Source organism: Neoarius graeffei, chromosome 11 (assembly GCF_027579695.1).
Source record: "Neoarius graeffei isolate fNeoGra1 chromosome 11, fNeoGra1.pri, whole genome shotgun sequence".
Classification (NCBI taxonomy): domain Eukaryota; kingdom Metazoa; phylum Chordata; class Actinopteri; order Siluriformes; family Ariidae; genus Neoarius; species Neoarius graeffei.
Genome location: NC_083579.1, coordinates 47,583,491 through 47,603,973, shown reverse-complemented (window position 1 = coordinate 47,603,973; position 20,483 = coordinate 47,583,491). Strand labels below are relative to the sequence as shown.

Genomic DNA, 20,483 nt, shown 5'->3' with positions numbered 1-20,483 from the left:
GAAACTTATTCAATCATCAGAATTCAGAAAATGAAATCACCATTAAAATTACTCAAGTTTCCAATGACCCAGACATCTCATAGGTACAACCCCGATTCCAAAAATGTTGGGACAAAGTACAAATTGTAAATAAAAACAGAATGCAATGATGTGGAAGTTTCAAAATTCCATATTTCATTCAGAATAGAACATAGATGACATATCAAATGTTTAAACTGAGAAAATGTATCATTTAAAGAGAAAAATTAGGTGATTTTAAATTTCATGACAACAATACATCTCAAAAAAGTTGGGACAAGGCCATGTTTACCACTGTGAGACATCCCCTTTTCTCTTTACAACAGTCTGTAAATGTCTGGGGACTGAGGAGACAAGTTGCTCAAGTTTAGGGATAGGAATATTAACCCATTCTTGTCTAATGTAGGATTCTAGTTGCTCAACTGTCTTAGGTCTTTTTTGTCGTATCTTCCGTTTTATGATGCGCCAAATGTTTTCTATGGGTGAAAGATCTGGATTGCAGGCTGGCCAGTTCAGTACCTGGACCCTTCTTCTACGCAGCCATGATGCTGTAATTGATGCAGTATGTGGTTTGGCATTGTCATGTTGGAAAATGCAAGGTCTTCCCTGAAAGAGACGTCGTTTGGTGGGAGCATATGTTGCTCTAGAACCTGGATATACCTTTCAGCATTGATGGTGTCTTTCCAGATGTGTAAGCTGCCCATGCCACACGCACTAATGCAACCCCACACCATCAGAGATGCAGGCTTCTGAACTGAACGCTGATAACAACTTGGGTCGTCCTTCTCCTCTTTAGTCCGAATGACACGGCGTCCCTGATTTCCATAAAGAACTTCAAATTTTGATTTGTCTGACCACAGAACAGTTTTCCACTTTGCCACAGTCCATTTTAAATGAGCCTTGGCCCAGAGAAGACGTCTGCGCTTCTGGATCATGTTTAGATATGGCTTCTTCTTTGAACTATAGAGTTTTAGCTGGCAACGGCGGATGGCACGGTGAATTGTGTTCACAGATCATGTCCTCTGGACATATTCCTGAGCCCATTTTGTGATTTCCAATACAGAAGCATGCCTGTATGTGATGCAGTGCCGTCTAAGGGCCCGAAGATCACGGGCACCCACTATGGTTTTCCGGCCTTGACCCTTACGCACAGAGATTCTTCCAGATTCTCTGAACCTTTTGATGATATTATGCACTGTAGATGACGATATGTTCAAACTCTTTGCAATTTTACACTGTCGAACTCCTTTCTGATATTGCTCCACTATTTGTCGGCGCAGAATTAGGGGGATTGGTGATCCTCTTCCCATCTTTACTTCTGAGAGCTGCTGCCACTCCAAGATGCTCTTTTTATACCCAGTCATGTTAATGACCTATTGCCAATTGACCTAATGAGTTGCAGTTTGGTCCTCCAGCTGTTCCTTTTTTGTACCTTTAACTTTTCCAGCCTCTTATTGCCCCTGTCCCAATTTTTTGAGATGTGTTGCTGTCATGAAATTTCAAATGAGCCAATATTTGGCATGAAATTTAAAAATGTCTCACTTTCGACATTTGATATGTTGTCTATGTTCTATTGTGAATACAATGTCAGTTTTTGAGATTTTTAAATTATTGCATTCCGTTTTTATTTACAATTTGTACTTTGTCCCAACTTTTTTGGAATCGGGGTTGTATATTGATTTAATGCTTATTACTAATTCTGCCTAGCAAAGGTGGATGCTTCTTGGAATGGGCAATCAGATAAACACATTTTTGCCCAAATCAATACTACACTCCTTAATAATACATGTATCGTGCACACTGTTATTGGAGCATTGTAGATGCTGGAAAGTGGTACCGATCTATGTACAATTAAGGAAGTTAAACAGGTTGAAAGGAAACGAGCAACAGATGTACATGGAAGACCACTGTGGAGACTGACTAAAACACACCTAAACAATTAAACTAAATCCGTCTATGGATATGGAGTAAAACTGTCCAGGCGTTAACAGGACAAATTCAGGGTAATTAGTTAATTCCACTCATCTGTTTGCATACCCTATTTGCAGACAGTGCATCATGTGAAAGATATGTGGATTATGGAACTTGCATTCCTCCAGTTACAGGTTTTTCCAATGAAGAATGTGAGTATATTTTGATCATAATGAGATATGTTCCTCTTCAGAGGGAAAGTAAATCAGATTGCCATCATGATTAACTTTAACCCAACAATGAACAATTTTGCACATCTCTGGGCACTTCCTTGAAAAAATACCAAAGAAGCATTGACAAGACCATATCACATCACTAAATATTCACTGTGACCCAAAGTATTTTTGAATGCTGTTCTCCATTTGTCCTATTCCAGATAAACCTTGTAAAAATCTAATCCTCCAACTTCATGACCCCTGCCTCTTAAGTTTAAGGCTGCCTTAAACTCAAGTCACATCTTAAGTCAAAGGTGTGATGACACAGATGACAGTTTAATCATGCAGGCCCATGGCTGATAGGCAGGTAGTTTAAACATGAGTTTAAGCAAAGGTTTCAACTTGGATGACATAACAAGGAAGGGTTAGATAGATGGAGTGACACCAAGGATTCCAGGCAGTCAATTCCCCTTCACTCCATGAGAGACCATAGTCAGGGAAACTTATAGCACTATCAGAATTAGGGACAGATTTGATGGCAATGTTCCCATCCATTATTTCCTAGAACATAAAGCACAAAAATCCAGAAGCCTGCAGCAGTTATTAGAAAACTAACATGATATATACATGACAGGCTAGATGCCAGTCTGTTAAGTTTCCTGCCACTCCAGAGTTGGTGCTGAGAGACAAACGCCATCTGAGTGCAAGGATATACCAATGGACATGGTGATATATTTAAATATAGATCCATGAAATGAGCTGTAGGCTTAATATGCACCAGGCAGTTCAGACAAGTTTGAAGTCCCTCTTTCACTGGGCACCACTTTTCCTCAGCCAATAACCTAAACCAACCAAGTGCCATGGCATTCACATCAAGGGCACAGGAAATGGGGAAATCAGGGACAATTCATAGTTGTACATCATAAGCATGACACCCTAATAAAATACCCTATATATCCTAGGACAATTAAAGAGCTAAAATTCCTGCTAAAAGTGATGTCATGATACAACCGCATTTGAATATGACAATGCCCAAATTTGGAACAAAAGCTTAACATCACAAAGGCTACAGACATTTTCTAACTACAAGCAAAGCACACACAAACACAAGAGTAGTAACCTGTACTAACAGTTGGAAACTAATGTTATCCATGGCCAGGAGGTCAAGAGAGTGAAACTGGCCTTGCTCTCTAAGAAGAACAGGTGTGTCTCTTTCACGTCAACTTGGCAGCACTAGCCAACCTGCAAGCTCATGCATATGGAAGAGGGATGTTAATGATCTCCTCCAAATGCATTCAGCTGCCGTATGATGTTGCATAAACAGTCACTGAAAACATTCTGTGGCTTCACAGCTTAGCCTTAGCCCTTCCAGTTTGGTAGCTGTTGTAAGACAGGGAAAAATTATATAGTGGATGGAAATTGCCAGTGACAAAATAAATAAATTAAATAAATAAATTCATTAAAAAAAACCAGGGCTTTGAACCAGAATTTTTTTCCTATTGGTTCGTTCCGAACAGAAACGGAATTTTAACGTTTCCGGTTTTGGGTTCCACCATTAAATAGACGTTCCCGAACCGGTTAGAACAAAAAAATTTCGTTCTCGGAACGGTTAATTACGTTCCCTGTCAGCTGTTTAACAAATGGCTATAAAATTATGTCTCTGTCTCATCCGGCTTAAGCCAAATGTAGGCTAATTCTATTACAACCTTCATTAAATAAGACAAGAAATAATTCAAAACAATTATTATTTCAAATGTTGGCGATTTGGATTCTCAGTATGTCTTCCCATCTACACAAACAGAAAAAGTGCCAAAAATGAAAGAGAATTCGTTTAGTGTGTTACCAAAGGCTAGTCAGGCCCTATAGAGGGCTACCGCATGACGTCACCGCGCCGCAAGATTTTGTTAGGCGCCATATTGGAAGACCAAGTACACATCTATGCAAGTACATACATACATAAAACAAACTACACCTGAAATGTAGCCAGGGCCGGTTCTGCCCTAATCTGGACCCGGGTGCAACATCGCGCAACCCCCCCCCCCAAAAAAAACAAAACAAAACACCAGTCTAAATCAGGACAACCATCACATAACTATAACTATAAACATTTTATATCAACTATTTTAACTAAATGGGCTATAATAAATAAGCCTGCAGGCAGCCACGGCGGGCTGCCTCAGAAAAGTAACCATTTGTCCTACCTTAAAACTCGTTTTGCATTTTCTGCCTCCTTTTTTGTATTTTCGACCCTCCGTTTATTTTCTTTCCTTTTCTGAAAACCCAATTTGTGTCCAGACATTTTGTTCTGCTACCAACGAACTAACTCGTCAGGTCTCGTCTCTTGAGCCCGCGATGATTCCCGTGGGAAGGGCAACAACTGATACATTTTTACAAACAGCCAATAGGGAGGTTGCATCGTTCAGGCTCTTCTTTGCTTAGACGCTCAGTAATTCACTTATTATCACATGGAGACGTGATAGCAGTCCACCTTCCCGCTCTCTCCATTCAGTCAGCGAACGTCACACAGGAAGTGAACCCCAGCGGGTCATAGAAACTTGCGCAGGAGAAGAATGACTTTTTTATTTGTAGGCTATGGAAACTTTGAGGAACGAAATAAAAACCGGTATTAACCGGTTACCATTATTTTTAATAAGCGTTTCTGTTCCGGAACATAAAAAATAATAAAGTTTCTGGTTTCGTTTCTGTTCCATGTGAAATAGAAAAAGTTCCCGGTTTTCGTTTTCGTTCCTTGAACCGGTTCAAAGCCCTGAAAAAAACCCACACTAGGGTCACACAACAATGATGGAATTTTATCACATCTAACTCCGGAGAGTTCTACAATTCTTCTGCACCTCAGACATTTAATTCTTTGCTAGATATATTTATTTCCTTCTGTGTGAGTGCTATATTTAGCGCGTATCTAAATTATAAACTGTCTTGACTAAGTGCTTGCTATGCTTTTGGCTAATCGCAATGAGCAGTGGCGCAAAGCCATTAGTAAGAGAGAACAGGTTCAAAATTCACACTTGCAATAAAAAGCTAAATTCAACACAAATACGTTTAGATAACTACGTCTTTAACTCGCTAATTTATATGAGACACACAACTTTTTTTTAATCCAGACACGGTTTTTGCTTCTTATGCATAAATGCTTATAACAGGGTACTTTGACCATGCAAGCAAAGCATTTTCAGGATGCATAATTCACCAATATATTATAGCCTAAGCTTTAATATAGCTAATGTATGTGGCACACACCGTGCTAGTAACTCAACAAGCCCATTCTCAGTGTCCCATGACACCACTCCATACCCTTTAAGTGTGCTTTCTCATTGAAATGCAAAAAGGTCCAGAGTGTTCTTACATACAGTGGTGCTTGAAAGTTTGTGAACCCTTTAGAATTTTCTATATTTATGCATAAATATGACCTAAAATATCATCAGATTTTCACACAAGTCCTAAAAGTAGATAAAGAGAACCCAGTTAAACAAGTGAGACAAAAATATTATACTTGGTCCTTTATTTATTGAGAAAAACGAGCCAACATTACATATCTGTGAGTGGCAAAAGTATGTGAACATTTGCTTTCAGTATCTGGTGTGACCCCCTTGTGCAGCAATAACTGCAACTAAACGTTTCTGGTAACTGTTGATCAGTCCTGCACACCGGCTTGGAGGAATTTTAGCCCGTTCCTCTGTACAGAACAGCTTCAACTCTGGGATATTGCTGGGTTTCCTCACATGAACTGCTCGCTTCAGATCCTTCCACAACATTTCGATTGGATTAAGGTCAGGACTTTGACTTGGCCATTCCAAAACATTAACTTTATTCTTCTTTAACCATTCTTTGGTAGAATGACTTGTGTGCTTAGGGTCGTTGTCTTGCTGCATAACCCACCTTCTCTTGAGATTCAGTTCACGGACAGATGTCCTGACATTTTCCTTTAGAATTCGCTAGTATAATTCAGAATTCATTGTTTCATCAGTGATGGCAAGCCGTCCTGGCCCACATGCAGCAAAACAGGCCCAAACCATGATACTACCACCACCATGCTTCACAGATGGGATAAGATTCTTATGCTGGAATGCAGTGTTTTCCTTTCTCCAAACATAACGCTTCTCATTTAAACCAAAAAGTTCTATTTTGGTCTCATCTGTCCACAAAACATTTTTTCAAGAGCCTTCTGGCTTGTCCACGTGATCTTTAGCAAACTGCAGATGAGCAGCAATGTTCTTTTTGGACAGCAGTGGCTTTCTCCTTGCAACCCTGCCATGCACACCATTGTTGTTCAGTGTTCTCCTGATGGTGGTCTCATGAACATTAACATTAGCCAATGTGAGAGAGGCCTTCAGTTGCTTAGAAGTTACCCTTGGGTCCTTTGTGACCTCGCCGACTATTACACGCCTTGCTCTTGGAGTGATCTTTGTTGGTCGACCACTCCTGGGGAGGGTAACAATGGTCTTGAATTTCCTCCATTTGTACACAATCTGTCTGACTGTGGATTGGTGGAGTCCAAACTCTTTACAGATGGTTTTATAACCTTTTCCAGCCTGATGAGCATCAACAACATTTTGCTGAGGTCCTCAGAAATCTTCTTTGTTCGTCACATGGTACACTTCCACAAACATGTTGTGAAGATCAGACTTTGATAGATCCCTGTTCTTTAAAACAGGGTGCCCACTCACACCTGATTCACATCCCATTGATTAAAAACACCTGACTCTAATTTCACCTTCAAATTAACTGCTAATCCTAGAGGTTCACATACTTTTGCCACTCACAGATATGTCATATTGGATCATTTTCTTCAATAAATAAATGAGCAAGTATAATATTTTTGTCTCATTTGTTTAACTGGGTTCTCTTTATCTACTTTTAGGACTTGTGTGAAAATCTGATGATGTTTTAGGTCATTGTGGCAGCGGGGGCGTGGTCTAGCATCGGTCTGTGACAGGAGGGCGGAGTCGGGGAAGTTAAGTGGCAGAATCACTACACCTGTTGTTAATTGATGTTTGTGTGTCTTCCCAGTGACAGCGCCCTTCTTAAGGAGAGAGAGTGAGAGCAGAGGGACTCTCTCCACAACCAGATGGCTGATGTGTGTGCGTGTGTCTGAGTGTGTGTTTGCAACTGAAAAGTGCAAATAAAAGAGAGTTTTGTTAAAACAGTTCTGTCCTGCCGTCCTTCTGTGCTCCACCCACCTACATGGACTGCTACAGTGGTGCCGAAACCCGGGACTCGAGCACAGAAGACAACAGCCCCATGGAGTCCTCCACCTTCGCCGACCTGATCCACGCCCTCGCCACGGCCCAACAGAGCCAGCACCAGGCGCTGCTCACCCTCCGAAAGGAGCAAGAACAACGGTTCGATGCCCTGGTGCTGGCGCAACAGGAAGATCGTCGGGCGTTCCGGCACCTCCTCGCGTCGGCGGGGTCCACCATCTCCACCGCCACGGGCCCTTCCCCCCTCACCCTCACGAAGATGGGCCCGCAGGACGACCCCGAGGCATTCTTCACGCTCTTTGAGCAGGTAGCAGAGACCTCGGGGTGGCCGGTGGAACAGCGCGCGGCGCGCCTCCTCCCCCTGCTAACGGGAGAGGCACAGCTGGCCATGCTACAGCTCCCCGCCGACCGCCGGCTGGCCTACGCGGACCTTCGCCGGGCCGTCCTCCAGCAGGTGGGACGCACCCCGGAGCAACAACATCAGCGTTTCCGCGCTCTGCGCTTGGAGGAAGTCGGCCGGCCGTTCGCGTTTGGCCAGCAACTCCGGGACACCTGCTGGCAGTGGTTGAGGGCCGACAGCTGCGACGCAGAGGGACTCATCGACCAGGTGGTACTGGAACAGTTCGTCGCGCGTCTACCAGCGGGAACCGCAGAGTGGGTCCAGTGCCACCGCCCGGCGTCGCTGGATCAGGCAATCGAGCTGGCGGAGGATCATCTGGCAGCTGTCCCGACGGCAGGACAGCAGATGACCTCTTCTCTTCTCTCCTCTCTCTCTCTCTCCCCATTCCCCCACCGTGGAGACGGGGGCCGGCGCCACCTCAGCCGGCCCACCGCACCCGCGGTGCCCTTCCGTGTCTCCCTTCTGTGTCTGTCTCTCCCCCCCCTCAGGTGAGTGAGCCCCAGATCACTAGTGCAGAGAGGAAGCCCGGGCCGGTTTGCTGGCGCTGCGGGGAACCGGGCCACCTCCAACAGCAGTGCTCGATAATGGAGGTGGGCGCGGTGGTTCGGATCCCCAATGTGCCAGGAGCCGCCCTCGATCGGGCCAGAGCGTATTGCATACCGGTGAGTATCCAAGGGGATACATATCAGGCGTTGGTGGATTCTGGATGTAATCAGACCTCAATCCACCAAAACCTGGTGCAAGACGAGGCATTGGGGGGAGCACAATTGGTGAAGGTGTTGTGTGTGCACGGGGATGTTCACAACTACCCTTTAGTGTCGGTCCACATTATTTTCAGAGGGGAAAAATTTATAGTGAAGGCGGCGGTTAATCCTTGCCTTACCCACTCTTTAATTTTGGGGACTGATTGGCTGGGATTTCGGGGTTTAATGACACACTTAGTCAAGAGTGGGTCCTGCCATTTAACAGGGAGAGGTCCCGGTGTTGCTTTGGCGGGAGCAGCTGTCACAGAGCCGTCTACGTCATCTCCGCGCCAGAGTGAGGAGCTGCCGGCTCCTCCTCTCTCTATTGGGGAATCCCTCGCGGATTTCGCATTAGAGCAATCGCGAGACGAGACTCTGCAGCATGCTTTTGACCAAGTGAGAGTAATTGATGGTCAAACGCTCCAGCTGAACGCCACCCCGTCCTTCCCCTCCTTCGCGATTATGAAGGATAGATTATACCGAGTGATGCAGGACACTCAAACTGAAGAGCGAGTCACGCAGCTTTTAATTCCGAAGAGCCGCCGGGAATCGGTATTCCAGGCGGCTCACTTTAATCCCATGGCTGGACACTTAGGGCAGGATAAAACACTAGCCCGAATAATGGCCCGATTCTATTGGCCGGGGATTCGCGGCGATGTCCGTAGGTGGTGTACGGCATGCCGCGAATGCCAGTTAGTAAATCCAGCGGCCATTCCAAAAGCGCCTTTGTGCCCTCTACCATTAATCGAGACCCCGTTCGAAAGAATTGGTATGGATCTCGTCGGGCATTAGATCGGTCAACACGAGGGTACCGCTTTATATTAGTTCTGGTGGACTATGCAACGCGATACCCGGAAGCAGTGCCTCTTCGCAATATCTCAGCACGCAGTATTGCGGAGGCGCTCTTCCGCGTCATCTCCCGAGTTGGAATCCCGAAAGAGATTCTGACTGATCAAGGCACCTCGTTTATGTCACGAACACTGAATGAACTGTATGGGTTATTAGGTATTAAGCCGATCCGCACCAGCGTGTATCACCCACAAACGGACGGCTTAGTGGAACGGTTTAATCGCACCCTTAAAAACATAATTAAGAAATTTGTAAGTGAGGACGCGCGTAACTGGGATAAATGGCTCGAACCCTTGCTCTTTGCAGTGTGAGAGGTCCCCCAAGCCTCCACAGGGTTCTCCCCGTTTGAATTATTATATGGGCGTAAGCCACACAGCATTTTAGACGTGCTGCGAGAAAATTGGGAGGAGGGACCTTCACCAAGCAAAAATGAAATTCAATACGTTATTGACCTGCGTGCAAAACTCCACACACTCACACAGCTAACCCAGGAGAATTTGCGGCAGGCCCAAGAACGGCAAACCCGCCTGTACGACAAGGGTACACGCCTTAGAGAGTTTGCACCGGGAGAGAGAGTACTCGTACTGTTGCCCACATCGAGCTCTAAATTAGTCGCCAAGTGGCAAGGACCCTTTGAGGTCACACGGTGAGTCGGGGACGTCGACTATGAGGTGAAGTGAACGGACAGGGGTGGGGCACTACAGATTTACCACCTCAACCTACTCAAACTCTGGAACGAGGAGGTCCCCGTGGCGTTGGTGTCGGTGGTTCCGGAGAAGGCGGAGCTGGGGCCGGAGGTTCAAAAAGGAACATTAGCATCACGTCCCTCTCCGGTCCCCTGTGAAAACCACCTCTCCCCGACCCAACTCGCGGAGGTTGCCCAGTTGCAGACCGAGTTTTCGGACGTGATCTCACCCCTGCCCGGCCGCACTAACCTCATAGAGCACCACATTGAGACGCCCCCGGGGGTGGTAGTGCGTAGCCGCCCTTACAGGTTACCCGAACACAAGAAAAAGGTGGTTCGGGAAGAACTCGAGGCCATGCTCGAAATGGGCATCGTCAAGGAGTCCCACAGTGACTGGAGCAGCCCGGTGGTCTTAGTACCCAAGGCCGACGGGTCGGTCCGGTTCTGTGTGGACTATAGAAAAGTCAACGCGGTGTCTAAATTCGATGCGTACCCAATGCCTCGTATTGATGAGTTGCTCGATCGGCTAGGCACAGCTCGATTTTACTCGACACTGGATTTAACAAAGGGTTATTGGCAGATCCCCTTGACTCCATTATCCCGTGAAAAAAACGGCCTTTTCCACACCGTTCGGCTTACACCAATTCGTCACACTTCCTTTTGGGCTGTTTGGGGCGCCTGCTACGTTTCAGCGGCTGATGGACAGGGTCCTCCGCCCCCACGCCACCTATGCGGCCGCGTACTTAGATGATATCATTATTTATAGTAATGACTGGCCGCGGCACCTACAACACCTGAGGGCCGCCCTTAGGTCGCTGAGGCGGGCGGGGCTCACGGCCAACCCGAAGAAGTGTGTGATTGGGCGGGTGGAAGTACGGTATCTGGGCTTCCACTTGGGCAACGGGCAGGTGCATCCCCAAATTAACAAGACTGCAGCGATTGCGGCCTGCCCAAGGCCCAAGACCAAAAAGGGGGTGAGACAGTTCCTGGGGCTGGCTGGCTATTATCGTAGGTTTATACCTAATTATTCGGACGTCACCAGCCCGCTGACTGATCTGACTAAAAAGGGGGCACCAGATCCGGTCCAGTGGACGGAGCTATGCCAGCGGGCTTTTTCTAAGGTTAAGGCTGCACTGTGTGGGGGGCCACTTTTACACTCCCCTGACTTTTCTCTCCCCTTTATGTTGCAGACGGATGCGTCGGACAGAAGGCTGGGGGCCGTTTTGTCCCAGAAGGTGGAGGGGGAGGATCGCCCCATCTTGTACATTAGTCGCAAGCTGTTGGTGCGTGAGGGGCGCTACAGTACCATCGAGAAGGAGTGCCTGGCGATCAAGTGGGCGGTCCTCGCCCTCCGGTACTACCTGCTGGGACGCCCTTTCACCCTCTGTTCGGACCACACGCCCCTCCAGTGGCTCCACCGCATGAAGGATGCCAACGCGCGGATCACCCGTTGGTATCTGGCACTCCAACCCTTTAACTTCAAGGTGATCCAAAGGCCGGGGGCGCAGATGGTCGTGGCGGACTTCCTCTCCCGTCAAGGGGGGGGGGGGGGGGGGAGTCGGCTGCGGGCCGGACAGCTGCCCGGCCTGAGTTGGGCGGTGGGGGTATGTGGCAGCGGGGGCGTGGTCTAGCATCGGTCTGTGACAGGAGGGCGGAGTCGGGGAAGTTAAGTGGCAGAATCACTACACCTGTTGTTAATTGATGTTTGTGTGTCTTCCCAGTGACCGCACCCTTCTTAAGGAGAGAGAGTGAGAGCAGAGGGACTCTCTCCACAACCAGATGACTGATGTGTGTGCGTGTGTCTGAGTGTGTGTTTGCAACTGAAAAGTGCAAATTAAAGAGAGTTTTGTTAAAACAGTTCTGTCCTGCCGTCCTTCTGTGCTCCACCCACCTACATGGACTGCTGCAGTCATATTTATGCAGAAATATAGAAAATTCTAAAGGGTTCACAAACTTTCAAGCACCACTGTATCTTATAAGGATTACTCACGCATTGCTGACTATGAAATAAATTACAATAAATTACAAAGTTGTTGTGTTTTTAGGGTGAACTAGAACTTTTGGGGTAGCAGTTAAATTAGAGAACTTAAGATTGTACAGTCTACAGTTTCAGTTTTACTTCCACGGCACACTCTCAGAAAACAAAGTACATTATTGTACCTTTAGGGGTACAATGGCTTGTCACTGGGCCAGTACCCTCTAAGGTACTTATTTGTACCATTCATATACTGATTGGGAACATATATGTAACTTTTTGACACTAAAAAGGTACACAGCTTGAAGTCCAATAATGAGCCCTCGGGGGTACATTAGTGTAGACTGTACCTTGGGGGACAGAAATGGACTCCTACCGTACCCCTATTTCTGACAGTGCAGTTTATTATGGTTAGCTAATTTGTGCCTTTTTTTGGGAAATTCCCATGCTCAGAATTAACCAATCACATTCAAACTCATGTTCAAAAGCAATCATCATAAACCTGTCATCAATTCAATGATTCTGATTAACCCCCAATGTAGATCAGCTGTTTCTTTAGGATTTTCTTCTTGGTTTCATGACTGCTGACCCCATGGTCCACAAACAGCTTACAAAGCAAGTATTGGGTCTCATTGTCAAAGTTATTAATCAGGAGAAGGGTACAAAAATTTCCAAACATTAGCTGTACCCTGGAACATGTGAAGGCCATCATCAACAAGTGGAGAAAATGGGACACGACGGGGACATTACCAAGAACAGGACATCCCTCAAAAATCAAATCAAATTAAGATGTGCTAAGTTAGTATACCCTTACCCAAAAGTTGTTGCATTACACGCAAAACGTGATTTAACAAAGTATTAGTTACGGGGTGTGCACAATTACGCAATCAGGTTATTGTACGTTTTTAATTTTTAATTTTCCTCCTAAAATATATCCGTTTTATTTTTCCACTTGAATTTTGTTGGTTGCTATATCTGATACATCATCATCACCACAGAGAAGAGCACTCACACATTCTGTGCTCTATGCAAATAACAGTGGACAAAGTTTGAAAAATGTTTAAATGACCTAGTAAAAAGCCATTAATGACAAGAAATTTGGCCTTTATCGTCATGTTGTTTTTCCATGAGTAGAGCTGTAATGTGCAAGTTGTAGTTTTCAAAACTATCTAGTACAAACTGTCGACATGTTGACCATATGAAGGGTTTTCCCAGGCTGCAGTTTTTAATTTGCTTCTAATCATGTATGGATACAGATTAAGAGCAGCTAGTTGCACATTCTGGAAACCTTTTACATTGAGTTACTACACTCCAGGGTAGAGAACAGATGTTAAGTTGTTTAAAGCCTCCACTGACATATGAAAGCTTTCAAAAGCACCGTCCAACTCACCACAAATAAATCCTTCATCCTCGCCTAGAGGGCAATCACTGCGGAAATCACAGACTTTTCTTTTATCTACACAGCCGCCCAAATCACAGCGAACAGTTGAGTTCTCCTCACAATCTAGAACCAGCTCCTCCACATCTCTGCTTTCTGAGGGGATGCAGAGGAAGACAGAGAAGGAGTTTAGCAAAGGAAACAAATACATGAATTAAAATGCATGAATAATAATGGAATTTGTGTCATCACATCATCAGCTGTGTCGAAACATTAAAAAAATCAACAGTAGAACTCACAGCTATGCTTAATAGTGAAAGTAATAGCATTTTGACATGCACAATGTGATGAGAGCTCACAGGATTGAGACTAAACAGCGGTATGGCCATAAGAAAACCACTTGTTAGTGAGGCTAATCGGAAGAAAAGGCTTCAATTTCCTAGGGGAATATAAAGATTGGACTCTGGAGCAATGGAAAAAGGTCATGTATTCAGATGAGTCCAGATTTACTCTTATCCCTATGGGCACATCAGGGTAAGAAGGGAAGTACATGAAGCGATGTATCCATTATGCATAGTAACTACTGCACAAGCCTCTGGAAGCAGTGTTATGATCTGGCAGTAAAATGAAATCAGATGACTACCTGAATGTACTACATGACCAGGTTATCTCATCAATGGATTTTTTTCTTCCCTGATGGCATGGGCATAAAATTAGCACTGTCGCCTCACAGCAAGAAGGTTCTGGGTTTGAGCCCAGTAGCCAATGGGGGCCTTTCTGTGTGGAGTTTGCATGTTCTCCCCGTATCTGCATGGGTTTCCTCCGGGTGCTCTGTTTTTTCCCCACAGTCCAAAGACATGCAGGTTAGGCTAACTGCTGGCTCTAAATTGACCATAGGTGTGAATGTGAGTGTGAATGGCTGTTTGTCTCTATGTGTCAGCCCTGAGAAGACCTGGCGACTTGTCCAGAGTGTACCCCGCCTCTTGCCCATAGTCAGCTGGGATAGGCCCCAGCTTGCCCGCGACCCTACACAGGATAAGTGGTTATGGATAATGGATGGAGTCCTAACCCTAACCCCTTTGAAAGTCTTTGGGATGTGCTGGAGAAGACTTTCCAGAGTGGTTTGATGCTCCTATTGTCAAGACAAGATCTTGGTGAAAAATTAATGCAACTCTGGATGGAAATAAATGTGATGTAGCATAAGGTTGTTGAAACAAACAAAGCTAAAGGTGGACCAACCAAATATTAGTGTGCAACTTTTTTAGCCAGACATTGTATTTGTCTCAATGAGAAACCACCTGCCAAAGTATAGGCAATACAAAGACTGTAGCTGCAGTGTAATAACTCATTTCACATTTTATTTAATAGATCATAAAACACTCACCCATGTGACAGTCCTTTAGCTCCAATGAATCAATGGCCAATAGTCCAAGATCGTGACCACTACAAGACGTGTACTGCACTGTTACTTGGAAGGGCTTGTCCATTTTCCCTATTGATGCCTCTAATACCTCCCAAGATGTCCTGGGACATAAAAATGTGTGTATACATGAATGCAAATGTACTTATGTCTTTTATATATTTTTATTCAACCATTAAAATATTGAATAATATACATTTTCATTTTATACAAAATGATTTAATAAATGGTATTGTACTGTTGTCAAGTACAGAGTATGCATTCAACAAAGAAATGCAATATTTTATTTTAACTTAATTAGTACATTCAGTACGTAAATAGGGGCGGCACGGTGGTGTAGTGGTTAGCACTGTCGCCTCACAGCAAGAAGGTCCAGGTTCGAGCCCCGTGGCCGGCGAGGGCCTTTCTGTGTGGAGTTTGCATGTTCTCCCCGTGTCCGCGTGGGTTTCCTCCGGGTGCTCCGGTTTCCCCCACAGTCCAAAGACATGCAGGTTAGGTTAACTGGTGACTCTAAGTTGACCGTAGGTGTGAATGTGAGTGTGAATGGTTGTCTGTGTCTATGTGTCAGCCCTGTGATGACCTGGCGACTTGTCCAGGGTGTACCCCGCCTTTCGCCCGTAGTCAGCTGGGATAGGCTCCAGCTTGCCTGCGACCCTGTAGAAGGATAAAGCGGCTAGAGATAATGAGATGAGATGAGTACGTAAATACTGGATTCTTGGGTAATTTGTGAACCTGTTGCACAGTAGAAACTGTACTGGCAAACGGTCGAGATCTTTTTATGCCTTTAGTGTCTCAAACCACTTGTGCTTTATAGCATACGTACCTACAACTACAACAGCTTTCACATATCCTGTTGAATTTGTATATAATTAAATGTAAATATGGCATTATAAAATGTTTTAGTTGCATTAAAATGCTGTAGAATGCCTTGTCTTCTTGACATTCCCATGATTGTCCTTATCACCCAAAAGGAAACCACAAGGATTTTCCAGTGGCCAGACCAAAAAGCGTTGACTTCAATGGATTGAAAAACATTATACTCTTGTGAAGATTTAACAATTTATATAAATTTATATAAATTTACCTTTCTGCTTTAGCTTTAGAATCACTGAATTGTAACTCAGCTTAACCTTTTCCATAATGTTTGGACCTCACTTTGTGCATCCACTAATTCTGATTTGTGTGAGGGAGCACTGTATGATCTTAGGCACTGGGCCATACAATCCCTGAGTGATGTCTCTAATCCTAAACAGACAGTGTGTGTAAAAGTATTGGCTCCATTATGACTGTACTGCCTTTTTCCAAATTGCATTGCATCACAGCCCACTTCAAGACATCTGTCAAAGCCAATTACAAAGACATATTGATATCTACTTTTAGAAACAAAATGCATTCATTCATCTTGGCCAACCTCAGGAAATCAATACCAAGTGCATTTCCATAACAAGGCATTCAGATGACATTCGTTTGATTTACTTGCAAAACAGTGGTTACAAGTGACTCTGCTATTACGCAAAGCATGTCAGTGTTCTGTTCATTTGTGTAACTTGTTCTCTCATACATCAATCCCTTTGTAAAGATCTAACAAATCAAAACATCATTTGCGATGGAAAGCCAGTGACAGATCAAGAGCAAAAATAGTGCTGGGTGGCCAGAGCAAAGCGAGACTTAATGCTAAATAATCTACATGTGCAATTGCTATAGTTTAGTACACTGTATATATCAACATAGGCTCACTTCATTATTTAGATTAAAACCAACTGTTATATTTGTAGTGTTTAAAAATAGTATACAGTGTTAGTTGCATTTTTGTTTGAATTTATAGTTTCAATTATTAGTCATTATCAGGAGTCAGGACTGACCACACCTTTCCCTAAAAATAATGTAAAACCTACAACTTGTCAGTAAATCGGCTGAGAACGCCCTGACTACAAACATGGACACCTCAAACTACAACTCCCAAGTCTCACAGTGCCCTCTGTCTCCCGATTATTGAACTCAGCTGACACTCTTTTCCCTAATCACCACTCTCCCCATTTAAGCCTCTCACACGCCACTTCAGTGCGATGTATCGTTCTACTCATTTCAGTACATACCAAGCCTTGTTTCTCTGACTGCCTAGCATTCTCTGACTCTTTTCTTGCCCTTTCTCATTTTCGCCCTTTGTCTCTTGTGTTAGTTGTTTGCTGATCACCCGACCCTCGTTAGTCTCCGACCACGATTTCTGTCTCTCGTTTTGGCTTCATTTACAGTTTGTTGCTCATATTCTTCTGCACATACATCTGTAAACGCCTGTACTCTGACACAACTGTATTAAATCAATGGAAATACAGGCTAGTATAACATGAATGATGCATGAAGTATAATACAAAGTTTTCTGTGAAATACTCATGAGGCCATAACTGATCATTAAAGACTTTTGAATGGAAGGAAAAAAAAAAAAACACTTCACCAGCATGGCCCCAGCTAATAACCAACAAGGATACACTGAACATCAATGTGCTCTTTTGTGTTAGATTTGAAATTGGTCCAAATTTTGATGCTGCTTTTAAGTTTTAGCTCTCAGAAATTTTGTTTGCTGCCTACATGAAACAGATGGGCAATACTGATAAATTCTACATAATAACAGTTCCTCTGGCCAGCTTACACCTCCCAAATTTGTTAATTTACTCAGAACAGCTAACCTGATCAAACCACGCAATTACATACAGGTCTACAGATCTCTTCAGAAATACGATAGGCTACAATACCTAGCTTCAACAGGCTCACGGACTTTTCCAGGAAAAATTAAACCATGTGATGACAGTGTGTTGGCAGAGCGTACCTCCATTTTGGGCTTTGTTATTTATCTGAATAAATTGACTGATATGGAAAACAAGTGCATGAAATGCAAGATGGTTTATAACACAGTAGCCTAGCCAAATGAACTTGTTAGCGAGCTAACTAATATGGAGTGAATTATGGTTATCTGGGCCACTGTATAGTGTGGAACAGGTAAGCTTTGCTGTGTTTATTTCTATTTCTAAAGCTAGCCAACAAGGTTGCTTCAAGAGTTTAGCTGACTTATTATGTAATTAAATTCAAATCACTTCATAAGCATCATGTCACACTGAAGGTGGGGCAATGCTTAAAGGTAGACTGCCTTTCAGATTTTTCAAGTGTAGGTCATAACAAGAAATTTCCCAAACACCCAGTTATTTTTGTTTAGTGGATCGAAAGCTACTGAATTTGAATCACAGACTTCCAATTTTATTAGGTTTTTCTTCTAATAGAACAGTTAATGAATTTAGGGCCGCGTGGCCTTAAATTCTCCGCTATTTTTTCCTGCTTTACTGTGATCCAATTCAAGATACTATGTTATGCATCATGTGATGGGCTTCCCCCCGTTCGCACAAGGAATTGTGGGATACAAATTTGAAACAGGAGAGAAAAATGGAGGACATAAGTGTGTGAATGGAACATGAAAGACTGACTACAGTAAAAGAAAGCGAGAAGAAAAGACACTATGTTGTGAAGGAAAGGAATGGCAGGACCAAACTAATAAATATCGGCGGTCAGTGAGCATCTCGGTGTGATCAGCTGTTTGTTTAGTGACAAAATGATGTAACTGTCAGTGCACGGTCAAAGTAAACCCGCACATGTGCACACGGACTTCCTCTGTCTGCTTGACTGCGCGAGGCAAATGATTTTATGCACATTATTTGCTAGGGAATCCCCTCAAATTAAATAACTTCCCAGCCACAGAATGGCCTGATATTTTGTGAAATATTACAGAAATAAACAATGACCAAATTTCAGAGGGAACCAAATTTCACCGATTTTATGAAATCGAAAGGCCGTCTAGCTTTAACTAGCTTTAAACTAGAAACACCCCAACTTTTTTTTTTTTACAATATTAATGTTAAGGATCTATCTGTTTTTGTCAAACACATTTTTAAAAAGTGGGACAACATGCATTTTAAATGGGGGAAGAATGAATCCTGAAATTCCATACATACTGAATATAATAGTTTATATATACTTGTGAGTTCTGTGCATATAGCCTGATACAGGTGAGCAATTTTTGATGGAAATATATACATCCTGTAGTTAACATAAGCCTCGGTCACAACCGGCCGTACATGCTCCTATGGCTGGTCTACGTGCAAAAAACGCAAGAAACGCACGGAGGGCGCGCGTGCGACGTGCTGATTTTCGAGCCGTAGACTGGCCGCTGACCGGCCGCAGAGGTTCTTTGTCATGTCAAACAAACTCTACGGGCGCTTACATTTTTTTTCAGGTTGCAAGACAAACTTACGGCCAACGTGCGTCTTTCTCCATGAACAAAAAAACCGCAGCGATTTGGGAAACGCCAAAAATCGCACAGCCAAAAAATCGTACGTCCGGTTGTGACCTAGGCTATACTGAAATACAATGCAAAGCACAACAGCACCAAATGCTGCATCAAAAAGCTACATCGTAACAGAGAGGCAGAGTAAGCAAGATAAACGGAAAGAACACGTTGGACTGCACCTCTGTTATTAGAGAAACAAACTGATTCCAACAAACTGAAACCTTTCTGCTGCAATGCCTTTGGGGTACTGAACTATCAAGTTGCACAGGGTCATGATGACTTTGCTGTGATTATTTATAATCCCACTAACTTGGTGTCATTTTTGAGTCTGGTTCCTATCTATGTTTCTTCCTCGTGTCCGGTCAGAGAGATTTTCTGTGTTTTTCCTTCACTGTTGCCTCTGATTTGGTCAACAGGGCTCCAGATCAAAATCTTGATTTCTGTAAAGTTGGCAGAAATTGTGCAGCCCAAAGGCAATATAGCTTCAGGTCATTCTCTAAACCACTGTGTAAAGCCATAAGAACTGACTCTAACCTAATGCCAGCTTTTTCCCTGCTGACAGAAGTCAGTGAGTTGATGACATCAGAATCTGTGAGTTTTATGGAGACAGACAAGTTTCCCGTTCTTGGTTCTGGCTGGAAGCAAGCCAAACGAAGCCGACACTGTGGGCCACTGCTTACCACTACAGGACTTGCAATGTGGAATGTGCAACTCCCAGAAGCCCACAGGGCAGAGCCAGGCCTCAGAACCAGGAAGTGACCTTTAGGATAGAAAGCAGAGGAGTGGTTTCTTCAACACTTATCAGTGTAAAAATCAGCTTATTATGTCAGAAAAAGCACAAAAATAATTTCTAATTATTGCATCACAGAGAATAAAAACAGCCTGAAATACAAATACAGGTCTTGCTGGAATAAAACTTATGTACTCTGTCCCTACTGTTTCTACATAATACTTACATTAGATATACTGGAATACAGTGGTGCTTGAAAGTTTGTGAACCCTTTAGAATTTTCTATATTTCTGCATAAATATGACCTAAAACATCATCAGATTTTCACACAAGTCCTAAAAGTAGATCAAGAGAACCCAGTTAAACAAATGAGACAAAAATATTATACTTGGTCATTTTTTTATTGAGGGAAATGATCCAATATTACATATCTGTGAGTGGCAAAAGTATGTGAACCTCTAGGATTAGCAGTTAATTTGAAGGTGAAATTAGAGTCAGGTGTTTTCAATCAATGGGATGACAGTCAGGTGTGAGTGGGCACCCTGTTTTATTTAAAGAACAGGGATCTATCAAAGTCTGATCTTCACAACACATGTTTGTGGAAGTG

General features: G+C 43.8%; 1 protein-coding gene across 2 annotated transcripts in view; it reads right to left on the bottom strand.

Moving 5' to 3' along the window:
* ltk (leukocyte receptor tyrosine kinase) overlaps window positions 1-20,483 on the bottom strand; it is a 129,443-nt gene that overhangs the window by 57,572 nt on the left and 51,388 nt on the right. For both annotated transcript variants that reach the window (XM_060934049.1, XM_060934050.1), the window contains exons 4-6: window positions 19,681-19,906; window positions 14,778-14,917; window positions 13,406-13,549 (exon numbers count right to left, since the gene is read on the bottom strand). In XM_060934049.1, coding sequence (XP_060790032.1) covers window positions 13,406-13,549; window positions 14,778-14,917; window positions 19,681-19,906 — 510 coding nt within the window. The remainder of the gene's footprint in view (window positions 1-13,405; window positions 13,550-14,777; window positions 14,918-19,680; window positions 19,907-20,483) is intronic.